This window comes from Salvia hispanica, chromosome 2, assembly GCF_023119035.1.
Source record: "Salvia hispanica cultivar TCC Black 2014 chromosome 2, UniMelb_Shisp_WGS_1.0, whole genome shotgun sequence".
Taxonomy (NCBI): domain Eukaryota; kingdom Viridiplantae; phylum Streptophyta; class Magnoliopsida; order Lamiales; family Lamiaceae; genus Salvia; species Salvia hispanica.
Genome location: NC_062966.1, coordinates 6,568,999 through 6,587,030, shown reverse-complemented (window position 1 = coordinate 6,587,030; position 18,032 = coordinate 6,568,999). Strand labels below are relative to the sequence as shown.

Genomic DNA, 18,032 nt, shown 5'->3' with positions numbered 1-18,032 from the left:
ACGTGTAGAACACATTGTACTTGTGCGGGAATTTAACATTTTCAAACAAGTTAACCTTTTTGTCAAATATGGCTATAAACTGTTTTTCCAATTGAACAAACTTTTACAATTTAAGGGCGTGTTCATGTTACACAAGATGTGCATATATGGGCAGATATGAGCCCATATCTTGGAGTTGGTGGCTGTTCAGGTTACTCCATTATTTTTGCCAAAGCCCGCTGATAATATATGGGCCCGCACTGTTCAAGTGAAGAATGTGCCTAATTCAAAACAGCCGAAGGAGCTGCTTTTTATTTCTTGTCTTGAAAATCGGATCCAGATTTGTGACAAAGAATACCCTTTTGCCCTTGTTATTTGAAAATCACCCCCAAAATTGATATAGCTCCTCCTCATTTGTAGCTTTCACAAAAAAAGGCACGCCAACCCTAGATCTGCGATTCAACCTCATTCAAATCAACTCAAAAAATTGGTTCACCTCATATAAAGTTCGTCGGAGTTTGGCTTTCCCCCGACCTCACCGGTTTACCGAGTGACGCTGACGGCCATTGTTCCCCTCCGATTAGCTCCGTAAGTAAGGCCTTGGTCACCTAAACGAAAATATGATTTCTTTTAGCTATTCCTCCCAAAATATGATTTTGTTTAGCTATTCCTTTGAAATATAATTTGGGCAAAATCTGTTTAACACTTTCCACAATTTTGAAGAACCCCAAATTGAAATGAAATTTACTTCACCCTTTTGGCGGAATATAATTTTGAGAAGGGAAATTTAGACAACATACCGTGTGGGGTGCTTCAAATAAATGAAAATAAATAAATAAAAATTCCATTTACTGACTTATTGAAGAGTGAAGGTGTGAGTGTTGTGTGTTGTTATGTAAAATGGAACTTCCCTGATCCAGAGAATCCACTAAACACTGGGTCTAGGAACTCAGAGAATCCTCGGGTTACTTGTCATTTGGCACACAATCACTTCCTTCTCCTTTCAAAACCCTAACCCGCTATGCTAAAAAGATTAGTACAGGGAAGCAAGGATCGAATCCATAGAGACAGATGCGTAAGTAAACATGCTAAAAGACCTGGAAACTATTTTTGGCTGCTGCCACATAATTTTCTCGGGGTTGAGATTTAATTCATAGACTCTGGAAATGAAATGTCCTATCCTAACAGCTAGATCTAGGCAGGGATAACAGAACATACATAATGGTGACCAAATGAGCTTGAAATTACTACTAGACTGGGTAAACGGCTTCCTAAACTAACCTAGACATAGGAAAGAACAACATGTGAGGACCATTTCCCTAAACGGCATAGTACGACGAAAAAAAGCTACAGATTAACCAACTAAAGGAATAACTAACAGCGACATCATCTTCTCTAACTTTTATCATGAAATAACAGATGAAAAACAGAGCAAAGCAAGGATCGAAACAGGGCAAACGAAATTAAACCGATTAACACAAAGAACTACTGAAACTAAAGCAGATCTACGATTACTAGACGAGGTAAACAAGTAAACAAAATTTAAATGTCACAACCATGCAAACATGAACAAATCTACACGCTGGATGCTTCATCCACTCCGGATCCAAGCCATCCACAACAATCCAACACCATTTCCATTTCCGATCTTCACAGATTCAACCAGATTCAACCGATCAACTACAAATCTCCATGCAATTCAAACTCCACCTCAAATCAATCAACAATATCCACCAAAAAGAAACAGATAATGCAACAATAACATAACTGAAACCAAAGTGGCAAATTCCATAGCAAAATTCGCAATATCCAACGAGAAAGTAGCAAAACACGACCGAGCTTCGAACAGCGAAGACTCGGGGAATCCGAAACACAAACAAAAGCAAATAAAGGATTGTATCTTCGCCTCCCGTGGAGTCGGTGTTACACAACAACGGAGCTGAAACGTGAACCCCTAAGATGAGTCCCCTAAAAGTGTGTGAAGAGAAATGGAAAAGCTAAGCTAAGAGCTGATGATGCAAAAGGAGGACTCTCTTCATGTTGAACGCGTGCTCTTATTTATAAGGGGCGGAGCTTCTAGACTCTTCCTGGTGTTTCCCATTTTTCCCTCCTCGTGGATGCTTCTTCGTCTAGTAACTCTTCCCTTTTTCTGCTCACTTTTTCCCGCCAGCTTCTTCCTTCAGGTAATCCCTTCTTTCTTTCTGGGGCTGGCATTTTCTCTACACACCTAGCTTATAAAACTTTAGACCCAGTAAATCACAGAATTTATCCCATAACCAATGCATGAAATTAGCCTTATCACTTATCTCTGAGAACTTGAACGCTAGAATTGCTCAATACATAACAGGTTGGAACAATACAAAATCTTGACAAGATTATATTAGGGACATCCCATATCAAATAACATGTACACGCCCTAATAGTTGAGGTTTATAATTTGTAACGAAACCAAAAATTTTACATTGGAGACAAAAAAAAATGTTTATCATTGTGAGATTATTTCGGCGTCACCGACAATGGCGCTGAAAGCAGTTGTAACATGGGGCGCATGAGTATCTAAAGGTAAAGATGGTTATGAGAGAGAATTAATTAGAGAATTAGTGATAGAAATTAGTTATATATGCAATGACTGTCGTTAAAAGAACCTCGATATCGAAAGAGCAGACAATAGTAGAGCAATGGTGACACCATAAAAATTGCTATTAATAATATTCTTCATTAACGACTAAGCATTTTAATACTAAATAAACTACTACTATATGATATTATTTTTTTACAGATCTATTATTCAAAATTTATACTCTCTTTATCTCACTATAAGCAAGTCACCTTTTTTTGGGATGTCCCATCGTAAATGGGTCATTTCTTTTAATGAGCAAAAAAATAATATCTTTCATCTCTATTACTTATTCTCCTTCCTACTATATTTTCTCTTATATCCTTGAATTTTTTCTCTCTCATAATTTACTTCCACTTAACTTTTTAAATATTAATATTTTAAATTGTGTTCCCAATAGAAGCGTCTCATTAATAGCAGGATGGAAGGAGTACAAAATTCAATTGTTAAATAATACATTATTAAAATGAAATTTTTTGATTTCATATGCTATAATTTTTTACTATTATATACTCCCTTTGTTCCAAGGAAGATGACCCATTCCTTGAGCGGTACGGGATTTTATGTAATTTTATTTTGTATGTTAAGTGGAGATAGTAAAGTAAGAGAGAGGAAATAAAGTAGAGATAAAGATGGTTCCATTTTTAGTAACGGCTCATCTTAGCTGGGATAAACTAAAAAATAAAGTAGGTCATTTTCAGTGGAACATAGAAAGTATATATTATAGGAGTACTATATATTCCCTCCGTCCCAATAAATATGAAACGTTTGCTTTTCGGCACGAGATTTTATGTAGTGTTGGTTTGTGAGTTGAGTGTAGAGAGAATAAAATAAGAGAGGGAAAAAGTAGAGATGATGCTTTTTCTATTTTAGGAAACGTTTTATTTTTAGTGGGACAACCCAAAAAGGAAAACGTTTCATTTCTAGTGGGACGGAGGGAGTATATTTTTAAGATAATCAAAATTGAAAAGTGAACGATGATTAGCTTAACACTACAATTAAATCAACTAGTAGTGTAACTGAAAGAGCGACTAATTATTTTCATAAACAAAGAGGGATTTTGCACTATATGTTGAATATTTGCATGAGAAGATGCGTGTTTTGGTAGGAAAGGGAGCTTATAGTTTGGATGCAAAAGGAATTTTTAGTGGAGTGATGCAAAAAGGAGGCAAATGTGCAAGAATTGGAAAAAAAAAATGGAAGAAAGCCAAATTGCTGTCGGCTTGGCCAATCTGAACCCGACGGAAAAATTGCATGAAGCTAATTAAGCACATTATTTACAAGACAACTCCCTTGTTGCTTCATGTGTCTACATCCGTCCCTAGGGGCATGAGGAAGGGGGATTATCTTTTTACTTAATGAAAAAAATGTAACAAAATACTTAACTTAACTTTTCCAAGGAACCACATATCACTTTAGCACTTAGTTTAATTTAGTTAATTCCCACTATAGGAAACTTTTCTCTCGTTTTTAAGAAGAGAGATTTCAAACTTATGGCTGCCAAGATCTTTTGTTCACCATGAGTTGAAGCTTGTAGTAGATTTTAGTTTCTTTAATGCTTTAGTTTCTTTGGAACACTTGTATTTATTTCCCACATCTTAACTCCTAGTTAATGGTTGTTCGAGGCTGATTTTTAAGATCTTTGTTGTATTTATTTCACTAGTGTTAAAAGCATTTACTCTTAGTTCTTGTGTTCTTTAGGTGAACATCCTTGTTTTCAAGCTTTAACTTTCAATTATTGTCTGGTTAAATGTTTTTAATGTTTTGCTTGTTTATTGAGTTGTTTTAAGCTTTTAAAATGTTCTTTAAAGGTTGCTCTTGTTGATTTCGACTTATCAGTGGGAAAAAGGAAAAAAAAATAGTGTGTTTGGTAAGTAGCAATTAGTTAGTGATTTTCTTTGTCTAGTTCTTAATTTTACGTATTTAGTGTCGCACTTGTTGATTTCGTTTTTAATGTATTTCATTACTATTGTTGAATGTTCTCAGTGTTCTTTATCTTCTATATGGAGTGGTTAGGTTTCAAATTTTCATTTGGTGTTTTCAATCATGTTTAGGTAGTTTATTAATGATTTTGTGTTTCTCTTGCATTTTTAATTATGTAGCAGTCATATAGTCATTTATCTCACTTCCTTATTGTTCCTTTGCATAGTTTGGTAGCTATAATAATGGAAGATTAGATTATTTAACCTACATTATTGATCATTTGGCATCATAAATTATTTATTTCTAAATCCTATGATTAAGGATGGGTCCAATATAATATACTCTCATATTATAGATAAATAATCTAGTCTACATGGTCTGATTATTTATTTCCACCAATTTAAAAACTTGACAAATCTATTTCTTACACAAATACACTCATATTAATATATATACATTTTACATAAATATCCTTTGTTTTTAGTTCTTTACATCCGTGTAATCCATTTAAATTTCATGAAAAAATTCATTGAGGATATCCCAGGTTGGTCTAAGCCAGTGCCACCAGTGCTGATTCACTGTGATAGCCAAGCCGCTATCGGGATGGCGAACAATGGCTTCTATAACGGTAAGTCTCGACATATTCGTCGATGACATAATACCGTGAGACATTTGATCACAACAGGCGTGATTATAATTGACTATGTGAAGTCAATAGATAATCTAGCGGATCCGCTAACCAAAGGGTTGCACCGTGATCAAATGAATAAGTTGCTAGAGGGAATGGGTTTGAAATCCACAAACTAAAGAATTGTCATAGTGGTAACCCAACCATGATGACTGGAGATCGCAAGAACTAGGTTCAATGGGAAAACTAAGCTATGAGAGTTCGTGTGAAACACTCATCTACATCTATTCTCTAAAGAGCAATAGAGTGTTGAAAACTTGCCTTGTGGTAAGGATAAGTCTATGACTTTTAATGATTCCTAAGGATCTCAAGGAGATTGAGTCCTCAAAGAGACCGAGTAGGGCAAGATACTCGAGTAGGAATCACATATGTAAGTGTGAAGTGTGGCCGCTTCAAATTACACACTTATGAATCCAAAGTGGTGTCCAAGGCCGCAAAGGACACAAAACGTGAGAAGGGATGAGGTTGAGGTGTTTAAGTGTTAACACCATTGTCTCGGTGCACGCCGTAGGGAACTAGTTCAAAGCATCGCGCCACTAGGCCGCCTGTGTATCTGATGGCATTGACTATGGAAGGTTCAAAGCTAAAAGCTACCTATCCTTATGCTTATATACCTCTTGAGGGTTGAGCTCGTGTCTGCATGCATATGCATTTGGCTATTTCCACTCATGTGGGGGATTGTTGGAATCTATGTTGGCCAATGGACTTTGAACAATTATAATTTCAACGAGACATTTAATTTTGTGAAACTAAATGATATAGCATCGATCTACGTTCGGAGTAGATGACCGTGGTATATTCATTTTCTCAAATCCGATTCTCGGTGAGTGAGAAATAATGGATTAAAGTTGTGCAAAATTGCAAACTCAATGAGCTATAAGAGAAGCTTATGGAATAATTAAGAGAGTTAATTATCCCACATTGGAATTTACAACCTTATTAAACTAGTATTTAATAAGAAGGATTATTACATGTAATAATTATAGTGGACTAAGATGGGCTGTAAGAGCCCACACGCGCGCCGCCTGCCCCGCTGCGAGCCGCGGGCTGCATGCCATGAGCCTCGAGCCTCGAGCCCGAGCCCATGCTCGTGCTCGTGCCCGTGCTCGTGTCCTTGTCCTTGTCCTTGGATTTGGACTTGGACTTGGACTTGGACTTGGATCTTGGCAATTGGTCTTTGGGTGGTCCTTGGACTTGGACGACTTGGACTTGGACTTGGACTTGGATCTTGGCAATTGGTCTTTGGGTGGTCCTTGGACTTGGACGACTTGGACTTGGACTTGGATCTTGGCAATTGGTCTTTGGGTTGTCTTTGGGCTGTTCTTTGGGCTTGGTCGTGGGCTTGGTGCTTGGGCTCGACCCAAGGCTAGTGGGTCTAATTCTTTTTAGACCACCACCGTTTCCACGTCAGCGAGCCAAGTGGGATGACACCTCGTAAGTATGACGCGGGAATAGTCCACATCATGATCGAATCTAGAAGCGTCTAGATTCAACCTCTCTACCTCTGAGCTTGTAATACCCGACCGTTACAGCTTGTAACGCCTCGTAACCGACGACCGTTACGGTGTAGCATTGACGACAGCCATCAAGGCTGCGTTGACCCCTACAGTGGACTGAGCCCATAAATAGGCTAGTCATTCTAGCATTCTACACACTAGAAACCAGAATTTGCATCATACACTCTCGCCTCTCTCTGCATTGTTTTTTTGTCGAAAGCTCTGCCCTCCCCTCCATCCAGTTCGCCGGAGCTCTGCTGATAGCGGTGCTGCTTCACCAGAGACGTAGCCATTTTATCTTTGGGGACGAAACGCCAATCCAAAGAGCACTACTGGGGCGTATCTCGTCTTGCGGAAAGAGGCCTCCTTGACTCGGCTAATTCTTTTACGGTTTACAGTTTCGAATTTGTATTTGTATATCGTTTCAGTTCTTCTTCTGTATTCCTTCTTTTGGGTTGTATTACGCCCGGTTTTCATCTCTTGTAAATCCAGAAACCAACAACTAGTAGTACATGCTTTCTTTTCACTTTTGGCAGCCATTTACCTTAGTTAATCTCAACACTCAACCTCCATTTACATCTGATTTAGTTTAGCTTAGGAGTCAATTAGTTTAGCCACTTTTAAAGGTAACTATCCTAGTTCTCTAGCTTTCTTTTAGGACTCAACACTTAGTTTGCAAGTTGCTGTTTTATTTTTATTTTTGAAGAGTTCCTATTTTCTCCAAGTGCAAAATATATTCTTGCCTGTGTTTGAGTTGCCTAGTTTCTCAACTTGCCCAGTCTACATTCTAGTTTATATGCTCTTTTCTAATTGCATTTTATTTGCACTTTTAGTTCCTACATTAGTTTAAGTCTTGTTTTACATTTCGTATTTTCCTACTCCCAATTTAAAGCGTGACGGCACCGCCAAAACTTCTAAGTGTGGAAATACATAACGGATGCTACCATTCCTCGCGGATTTGACACCATAACTTACCATATGCTAACTAATGCTAGTATTTTGGAAAGTGGGAACTTATAAATATTGTTGAATAGGAAGGGACACGTGCAAAAGACACGTGATAAGGCTAATTTCATGCATTGGTTATGGGATAAATTCTGTGATTTCCTGGGTCTAACAAGGTTTTATAAGCCAGGTGTGTAGAGAAAATGTCAGCCCCTGGGAAGAAAGAAGGGATTACCTGAAGGAAGAAGCTGGCGGGAAAAAGTGAGCAGAAAAAGGGAAGAGTTACTAGACGAAGGAGCATCTACGAGGAGGGCAAAATGAGAAACACCAGGAAGAGTCTAGAAGCTCCGCCCCTTTTAAATAAGAGCACGCGTTCAATATGAAGAGAGTCCTCATTTTGCATCATCAGCTCTTAGCTTAGCTTTTCCATTTCTCTTCACATACACTTTTAGGGGAATCATCTTAGGGGTTCACGTTTCAGTTCCGTCGTTGTTTAACACCGTCTCCAAGGGAGGTTAAGATACAATCCTTTATTTGCTTTTGTTTGTGTTTCGGATTCCCCGAGTCTTCGCTATTCGAAGCTCGGTCGTGTTTTACTACTTTCTCGTTGGATATTGCGTATTTTGCTATGGAATTTGCCACTTTGGTTTCGGTTATGTTATTGTTGCATTATCTATTTTTTTTGGTGGATATTGTTGATTGATTTGAGGTGGAGTTTGAATTGCATGGAGATTTGTAGTTGATCGGTTGAATCTGGTTGAATCTGTGAAGATCGGAGATGGAAATGGTGTTGGATTGTTGTGGATGGCTTGGATCCGGAGTGGATGAAGCATCCAGCGTGTAGATCTGTTCATGTTTGCATGGTTGTGACATTTAAATTTTGTTTACTTGTTTACCTCGTATAGTAATCATAGATCTGCTTTAGTTTCAGGAGTTCTTTGTGTTAATCGGTTTAATTTCATTTGCCATGTTTCGATCCTTGCTTTGCTCCGTTTTTCATCTGTTATTTCGTGATAATAGTTAGAGAAGATGATGTCGTTGTTAGTTAGTCCTTTAGTTGGTTAATCTGCAGCTTTTTTCGTCGTACTATGCCGTTTAGGGAAATGGTCACCACATGCTGTTCTTTCCTGTGTATAGGTTAGTTTAGGAAGCCGTTTACCCCGTCTAGTAGTAATTTCTAGCTCATTTGGTCACCATTATGCATGTTCTGTTATCTCTGCTTAGATCTAGCTGTTAGGATAGGACATTTCATTTCCAGAGTCTAGGAATTAAATCTCAACCCCGAGAAAATTGCGTGGCAGCAGCCAAAAATAGTTTCCAGGTCTTTTAGCATGTTTACTTACGCATCTGTCTCTGTGGATTCGATCCCTGCTTCCTTGTACTAATCTTTTTAGCATAGCGGGTTGAGGGTTTTGAAAGGAGAAGGAAGTGATTGTGTGCCCAATGACAGGTAACCCGAGGATTCTCTGAGTTCCTAGACCCAGTATCTAGTGGATTCTCTGGATCGGGGAAGTTCCATTTTACATAACAATGCACAACACTCACACCTTCGCTCTTCAACACGCGTGCAAAACCCCCTTCCTTTCATAACACTAAATAAACCTGGAAGTATACATATAATATATAGTATAGTTAAAGGTCAGTACCGGAAATACTAAACAAAATGTAAAGTTTATGATATTTTAAACCAATTTAAATTTGGTGGGAAATACTATATTTTGGGACCAATATTAGAGGTCATGAACCATGAGCTTAGACAATTGAAATAAATGAGATGAACTTTCTTGATGAGTTTAAAGATAAAACTTATTTCCCTAAAGTTGATAGTTTTAAGGTTGGTGGAAAATACTAAATTTTTGTCAAAATTGATAGTTTTAAGAACCAATATTAGGAGAAAAATTTTCTCTAGTCTAAACATACCTAATGATATAATGAGTTAGTATGTCCAACAAATAGTTATTTTATAAATGTAATTGTAAAAAACCATATTCCAACTATATGAAAACTAATTAATACAAATCCAACTATATTACCCACGCTTCATTGTTTGTTATATAATTTATTTATATATATATATATATATATATATATATATAATAACTTAACTTAATAAGTGAAAAAAAAATGGTATGTCATAAAATTCTAATTTAATAACTACACAAGGATGAATTTTGTGTATTGCCATAAAATGATGCATGGAAGGAAGTTCTTATACATATACATGTGTTATTATAAGGGAGTGATCAATTGCTTAACTCATCATTTAATTGCTAACTACAACCAATTTAAGGCCATATGATTTTAGAAAACGTGTGGTCTATAATTTGCCACGTGTAATTTTCGTAGTTATTAATAAAATAAAAAAAGATAAAAAATAACTTCAAATTAGGGTTTTGGATGAAAATGTCAATATAGTGTTTCGAAAATATCAACACAATACTTTGAGAATGTCAACACAATGCTTGAAGAATGTTAACCCATTGCTTATATTGATATTCTACATGTATTAGTATATTGACATATTTTATATAGTATGTTGACATTTCTGCTTGTACGAAAAAATTAAAAAAATTCAATTTTTTTTTTAAATTTTGACGTCGGAACATATGCATGTAGGATATCTTTGGAATCCTTATGAAATTATCTTTAATTTGATATATGTTATATGAATTTAAAGTTTTGAAATTTCTGTTAAAAGTTAGTTATAACTAAACATGTAGTTAATTGACATTAATACCCCTATTGATATTTTTTGGAATTAATCCTATGGCCTTATTGACGTTTTTCGTTGATCGTATTGACATTTAGGGATTGATGATCTAAGCCCTTAATTTAAATATCTAATGGCTATTATTTAGTTGTAGTTAGCAATTAAATTATGAGCTAGCAATATAACATTCCCCTGTTATTATATATATAAAAACGTATTCTACATAAATAATAAAGTTTAGCTATTAATTTTAAATTTTAGATATATCATTAATTATTTTTAGTTTTTTTTACTCTTTTGATAGCATGAAAAATTTATAGTTACACGCATATATTACTCTCATTGGCCATTAGTAGAAATGTCAATCGGGCTAACCCGTTCGGATTCAGACCAATTCACTCAAGTCGCCGGGCTATTTGGGTGCAGGCTATTCGGGTTACGAATTTCTCGGGTCATAAATTTTCAACCATAACCCGCCGAGTTTCGGGCTAACACATCGGGCTATTCGAGCCTAAAAACTTTCGAATTTAATCCCTTGTATCAAAATTTGACTCTATAAAATGATTTTGAAATTTAGATATTTTTTATTCTTATTTTTGAAATCATATAAAATTTTCAAATTTTCATAGTTTTCTTCAATAATAGTTGGAGAGAATGGAGCCTTTCATCTCGACCAACTACAAAGATAAATCAAAACTAAATCAATCAATTTGAATTAAAGCATATGTTCGTGTCATTGTTTTGGTATTGTTCATAAATGATTCTTTTATGAAAATTAAAAATCATATCTTTCACGAATCATTATTAAAATGATAAATATTTAAGAGTTTGATGGATTAGTTCTTAATTTTGTCTTGATTAGCTTTGGCGGTGGTAAGACAGTAGTGGCACTGATGGGACAATGGAATAATGAGTCGAGGTAGAACTTGAAAGTTGATAATGTGGGATCGAGTAGAAAAGCGTAGTAGAAGATTGAAGAATACTAATGATTGTGCCACATGAAATTCAAAAATACAAAAATCCTCTAAACCTTAATACATATTTTTTAATTAAAAGTTGCAACCCGTCGGGCCGACCCACAACCCGTTCAAGCCAACCCGTTTAACCCTCCAATCCATTCGGGCAAACCCGTTTAGCCCGTTTTGTATTTGAGTTATAAATAAGGATGTCAATCTAGCCCGAAACCCGCGAGTCGACCTGAATAATCAGGTAAAATCATAGTGTTAGGGCCAGAAAATCACAACCCAAATGCAGAATTGGGCTACACGGGTTGACGGGTTATGTGGGCTGGCCCGAGTAGGTTGTGGGTTAGCCCATGGGTTGAACATTTAAAATAAAAATATACTCCCTCCGTCCCTGAAGAGTATGCACTATTTTCTTTTTCGTCCGTCCCCAAAGAGTATAAACATTCCAATTTTGGAAACTCTCTTCTCTCTAATGAGGTGGACCCATTCTCCACTAACAATACTTAAAAAAACTTTCTCTATCTATCTCTCTTTTACTTTACCAATATAATGTATTAAAACCCGTGTTGAACCCAAAGTTCATACTATTTGGGGACGGAGGGAGTGATTAAAATTTTGGATTATATACTTGTATGAAGTAAATATGGTAATATCAATACTATTAAAAATTTGATATGAAGTATATATGATAATTATGTCTTCTCTCTCAAATTGAAAGTTAGACTCAATGGAATATAGATGCCAATAATATGTACTTATATTAAACGCCGCATTACGTCTTTCCCCTCGAAGACAATAATCCGGTTGAAGCTTCAAAAGTTATTGATGTAGAAGAATGCCATTCAACTCCATAGAGTTTATTTTTGACATACTACTATCTATTCAATTTAATTCACGTGTCCTACTAATTAACCATATGTTTATATATTGTTTCAATTTTCAATTGCTATTATTATTTTTTTCTCTTGATCACTTTAATATTTTTTTTACTATTTGCAACAATCTGTTTTTTTATAAATTAGAATATTGGATTAGATAGAAAGTAACACATACGATCACTTTTGATCCGAATAGCTCGTGGGTTAGCTCGAAACCCAAAGATTTAGGGCTAGGGCCAAAAATTTATAACCCAAAAAATTCACAATTCGAATAACCCGCACCCAAATAGTCCGACAACCCAAGTGGATTGGCCTGAACCCGAGCGGTTAGCCCAATTGACATCCTTAGTTATAAAATTGCAGCCATAACCCACTAATTTTATCAGGCTATTCATGTCAATTCACGGGTTTCGAGTTGAATTGATATCCCTAGCCATTAGATACAATATGCAATTGGGAGTATGGATACGAGGAAGGTTCAAAATAATTAGGAGAAATTTTCATAATTTAAAGTAATAATTGAATTTAGATTTAAATCAATTAATTTTCATGTATAGCTATATATAATTGGAATATGACTTTTTTAGAGTTTCATTTATTTAAGAATTATTTGTTGGATATACCAACTCATTATATCATGTGGTATGTCTAGACTAGAGAATTTGTTCTCTGATGTTAAAAGTCATAAACCATGAGCTTTAGAGTTTCATTTATCAAATAATTATTTTTGGATATACCAACTCATTATGTGGTATGTCTAGACTAAAGAATTTTTTTGTCCAGTATTAGTAGTAATGAACCATGAGCTTTGAACATTGAAAGATGAACTTTCTTAATGAGTTTAAAGATAAACTTATTTAGCCTAATTGAAAAGACAAAAGAAAGACATGAGTGCGGTATATTGCTAACTATTTAAATTGCTAATTCTGCTAACTTATCAATACGGCGTATTAAAAATGTCAATATGGTGACATCAAAATGTCAAAACATAATGTCAACACATTATATTGAAGTTCAACAAAATTATGTGTTGACATTTTAATGTCATCGTATTGACATTTTTAATACACTTCATTGATGAGTTAACAAGTTAGCAACTTAAGAAAGTTAGCAATTGATTACATCACAAGAAAAACATAGTCAAAATAATTAATTTATTTTATGTTCTATTTAAAGACCGTCAGAAATGGAATTCCCTTTTATAAATAGAGCTCTGATTAACCAACACATTAAACTTGCACTTAACAAATGAATCATCCAAGGCCCAAAATGCATACTTTTTCATGAAAATGCAGCGGAAAAATTACCACACTCCATATTTAGGACCTATACTTATCACGACGAACGTTTGCGGTCCCTATACTTACAAAATATCATTTGCGGTCCTTATACTTGTACTTATGCACGTTTTAAGGTTCTTTTCACTTTTTGATCTTTTTTTGGACAAAAATACCCCCAAAGAAAAAATTTATACACTATTTTCTCTCTTTCATCCTCCTTCTTTCTTTTTCCTTTGTCTATAATAAAATTAGAACTAAAATTATGGGTTTGTTAATCTTATTTCCGTGTATTCTGTTAAATTTTTTGAGAAATTTAATCATATGATAAATTTTATATTTTCACGTCATTTTTCTTCATCACACTAGACTAGAGTATTTGTGATTATGCTTCAAATGTGGAGTATTATAATTAATGATCCCGTAAATAAAAGATTAAAAATTTGAACGACGAATTTCAACAAGTGAATATTTGAATCTAATCAATCGTAAAGTGAGGAATAATAAGCGATAAATGGAATGTATGAAATTATGGTAATTTTGGTTGTGTGTATTTAGCAAGTGCGCAGCGCCCGCGACTTATGTGGGTTCTCACATCAGAAATTTCTCTTCGCAATTCTAACAAAATAATGTAAAATAAACTTCTTAGCTGAACATTTGATTTGTCTAATATCCTTCTTCAAATATAATCTCAAATTTTGTTGTAAGTATACAAGTCATTTACAAAAAGAAGAAAGAGAAAATATGAAGACGAAAGAAAAATGAGAGAAAATAGTACTCCCTCCGTCCCGCTTAAAATGACACGTTTTCCTTTTTAGTCTGTCCCAATTAAGATGACACATTTCCTTTTTTGGTAACTTTCTCTCTCCAATAAATACACTCAACCACTTTTTCTCACTACTATTAAAATATTCATCTTTCTTTATCTCTCTACTTTAATACTTCCACCCACCTTCTCTCTCTTCAATTAAACATTTTAACTAATAACTCCTAAAATCCCGTGCCGGCTAAGCAATGTGTCATCTTAGTCGGGACGGAGGGAGTAATATATAAATTTGCCCTTCATTTATTTGGGGGTATTTTTGTCCTTAAAAATGTCAAAAAAAGAAAAAAACCTTAAAACGTGTATAAATACAAGTATAGAGACCGCAAATAATATTTTGTAAGTATAGGGACCGCAAACGTGCGTCGTAATAAGTATAAGTCCTAAATATGTAATTCACTCTTTATTTAATTCAACTTATTCTCACTTCGCTTTATTCCCATTCCCTAATTCCCTTCCAGTCTTTTTAATGCCTCAATTCAATCTCGTGTCTTCGATTCTCTCTCTACACGCCTGTCTCTTCCCTCTCTATCTCTGATCGAATCGATTGTGCTCAGAAACCCTAGCGCCCGATCCACGCCATCACACCATGACTCTTGGCTCAGGAGGATCCAGTGTCGTGGGTATTTGTCCTTCCTTCTCAAAATTTATAGCTTCAATTCTCTTTATACTGCCTGTATTGCTTTGTGATTGGTACATGAATTATTTGTTGTTTCTTTTTATGTTTTGTTTCAACCTTACAATTTAATTGCTAATGTGGAAACCATGGGGCATCGTGTTGTGTGTAATTTAGTGTTTTATGTGATGGAAAATCGATTGTATTCAAGGGTTAACCGTTGAATCTCAATGAAGAGATATTCCTGCTAGTTTGATTATCGAAGGTTAATTTGGTGTTTTGTTATTGAATCATTTCATGTTTTCCATATATCTAATGTGGTTGGTGCATTCTTATGTGAAAAGAGGCGTTTCTTTGTTCAGATCTTTTAGTTCGACTGTTGCACTTTTCATTTCATATTTATTCGTTTTGTTTACTTTCCAGTTCTGTGACCTAACTACATGATTTAAATAAAAAAATACCATTTAGGATGTTGCAGGTCATTTCGAGTTCAGTTTTTTTCAAATAGATTAATTTAGTATCTTATGATGGCTCAGTTATTTTACTTTCAAGTGGATGATCAAATAGGCTAGATTGTATGGTCAATTTCTTTTCCCGATTGATATATGTCGTTTTGAGTGTGATGGCCTTAGTTATAATGTAAAACTGCAATGTTATATGTCCTAGATGATATAATCAATTTAATTTGTTATGGTTTGTCGCAAGTTGGTTTCCACTAACTTTCTTGTCATACTGTGCAAGCTATATATTGAATGCATGGCATTGGTTGAGCATGAATGGGTGTACAATGAAATTTTGCTAAATAGCCTGAGTCCCTATGGCACTGTCAATGATGACTTGTTGATTGCTTCATGTAAAATCTCAATTAATTTGCTTTTCTTTCAGTCCCTAGAAATTTCAGGTTACTGGAAGAACTTGAACGTGGAGAGAAGGGAATTGGGGATGGTACTGTGAGCTATGGAATGGATGATGGTGATGATATTTACATGCGGTCTTGGACAGGAACCATCATAGGTCCACACAATGTAAGCATTCCCTCTTTATCTATACGCTGACAGGTTGTGTAGTTACAAAGTTTTAATGGGCATCTCTATGGTTTGATCTTAATATTTGTGCTTCAGTGCATGCCTTGGACGAAGTTTTAAATTTTGTATTTGTTCATACTTTTCACTTCTATACCATTTGTAATATTTCTTACTTCCATATACTTTTCCCCCATGTCAGTTTTTTTAAGTTATTCTGTGCTGTGCTGTGTATCGCAGCAATTGCTCTCAAATGCCACCATGCACCGCAGGCTTTGTTTAGGTTCCTTAAAAACTGCTGATAATTATTAACTTGTCATGATATTGAATTATTGATGTCTGTTTAGTTCCTATAGAACTTTAACGTTAGGGATGTCTATATTGATGACAGTGTCAATGTTCCTTGGCATGACTTTGTACGTTAGAAACTTAGAATGTATAGCACCTGCATCTTTAGTAGAACTGTGAACATTTGTTTTGATCGACTGTCTCCTGAAATGTACATCAGTAAGTGTTCCGTGCTACTTTCTTTTTCAGTCTGTACATGAAGGGCGTATATATCAGCTGAAGCTATTCTGTGACAAAGATTATCCAGAGAAGCCTCCAAGTGTTCGTTTTCATTCCCGGGTTAACATGACTTGTGTAAACCATGAAACTGGTGTGGTATGAACCTATTTTTATCTTGAACAGTTACCTTTTTAAGTAATTTTTGTATTTGCATTTTCAGCTATTGAAAGTAAATTAAATCTAATACTTCTTGTGTTACTCGCACTTTTCTATTTCGGCTCGTCCCAAACTGCTCACACTATTTCTATTAAGCAATAGGGTATTTAATGAATATATTAGAGTTAATTAAGTGTTCCCTTATTAAGTTAGTTCACATTACACTAATACTATTTTAATTACATTAAATCAATCCTAAATTTACGATCTAAAATGAAAAGTGCAAGGAACATGGGACGGATGGAGTACTATGTTTTATCCCTTTTTTGCTATATACCTTGAATAACTATTAATGCATCAGAAAAATCTGATATTGCTCTGCAGGTCAATTTTTATCAATTTAATTGACTCCTCCCACCTCTCAACTTCCTTAAATTGACAAGGAACAATCCACTTCACATGCTGTGCACCTTCATAATAAAGTCTTGAATTAATATTAACCTTTTCGATGTTGAACAGTTCACTTTTTCTTTCAAATATAACTCTATGAAATATGTTTATACTTGTTACATGAGTCCTGTGAGACTCTGTTTTCCTCCTTAGATGATTCATGATTGTTTATGTTGCTTAGTAAGTTTAGATATCAAGGAAGGCAACAATGAATCAATTGGAGTTGTAGAATAAAATAGAAAACACCTACCATGCTTTAATAGAGTTTCTGGTCAATTTCTATGTATGATTCTATAGAAAAAATTCAGATAATTTCCTTGTTTATTTCATTTTCAGAATTGCATATCTTCAATTCTCTTGACAATGAAACAAAATGAAATTGACTACTTAAACCTAGTCATTCTACTGGTTTTCTATTGTAATTGTTTAATGCATCTACCAAACACACCACAGGTTAATCTGATGTTAAGGGTGAATTTTTTAGGGATGATGGATACTTTCATGTAATGCATTTGAATGTATTCCCCAACCAATTTCTTGTTATTGGTAATGATGCTGATGGTTAAGAGATGAGTCAAGATGACTGATATTTTTGTTACTTGACTAGAATAAGATATGCATATGAAATAATCTGAGATGTTTATGGCTTTTAGGTGGAACCAAAGAAGTTTTCGCTCCTATCAAATTGGCAGCGTGAGTACACAATGGAAGATATACTGACACAGCTGAAAAAAGAGATGGCAGCGACTCATAACCGTAAGCTGGTCCAGCCTCCGGAAGGAACCTATTTCTAGTATAAAGATGTAAAGGTCTTCATCGACCGCAGTCATGGTTGATATTGTTTGAGAATGCTCCCGTCCTATCAAGTCTATTGGGCCATTTGCTGTTGTACTTGCTGTGTACTATGTTGTTGGGATGTTTGGTTGATGGGATTTTATTTGTGTGACAATCATTTAGAACCATATCAAAATCGGCTTAAT

The 18,032-nt window shown here is 35.1% G+C and overlaps 1 protein-coding gene across 1 annotated transcript; it reads left to right on the top strand.

Annotated features, from left to right (window-relative positions):
• Positions 1 to 14,739: 14,739 nt before the first annotated feature.
• Positions 14,740 to 18,032, top strand: LOC125203357 (ubiquitin-conjugating enzyme E2 variant 1D). Its single transcript, XM_048101683.1, has 4 exons — positions 14,740 to 14,924; positions 15,803 to 15,942; positions 16,477 to 16,602; positions 17,706 to 18,032. The coding sequence occupies exons 1-4, from the start codon at positions 14,891 to 14,893 to the stop codon at positions 17,844 to 17,846; spliced, it is 441 nt and encodes a 146-aa protein (XP_047957640.1). The 5' UTR covers positions 14,740 to 14,890; the 3' UTR covers positions 17,847 to 18,032.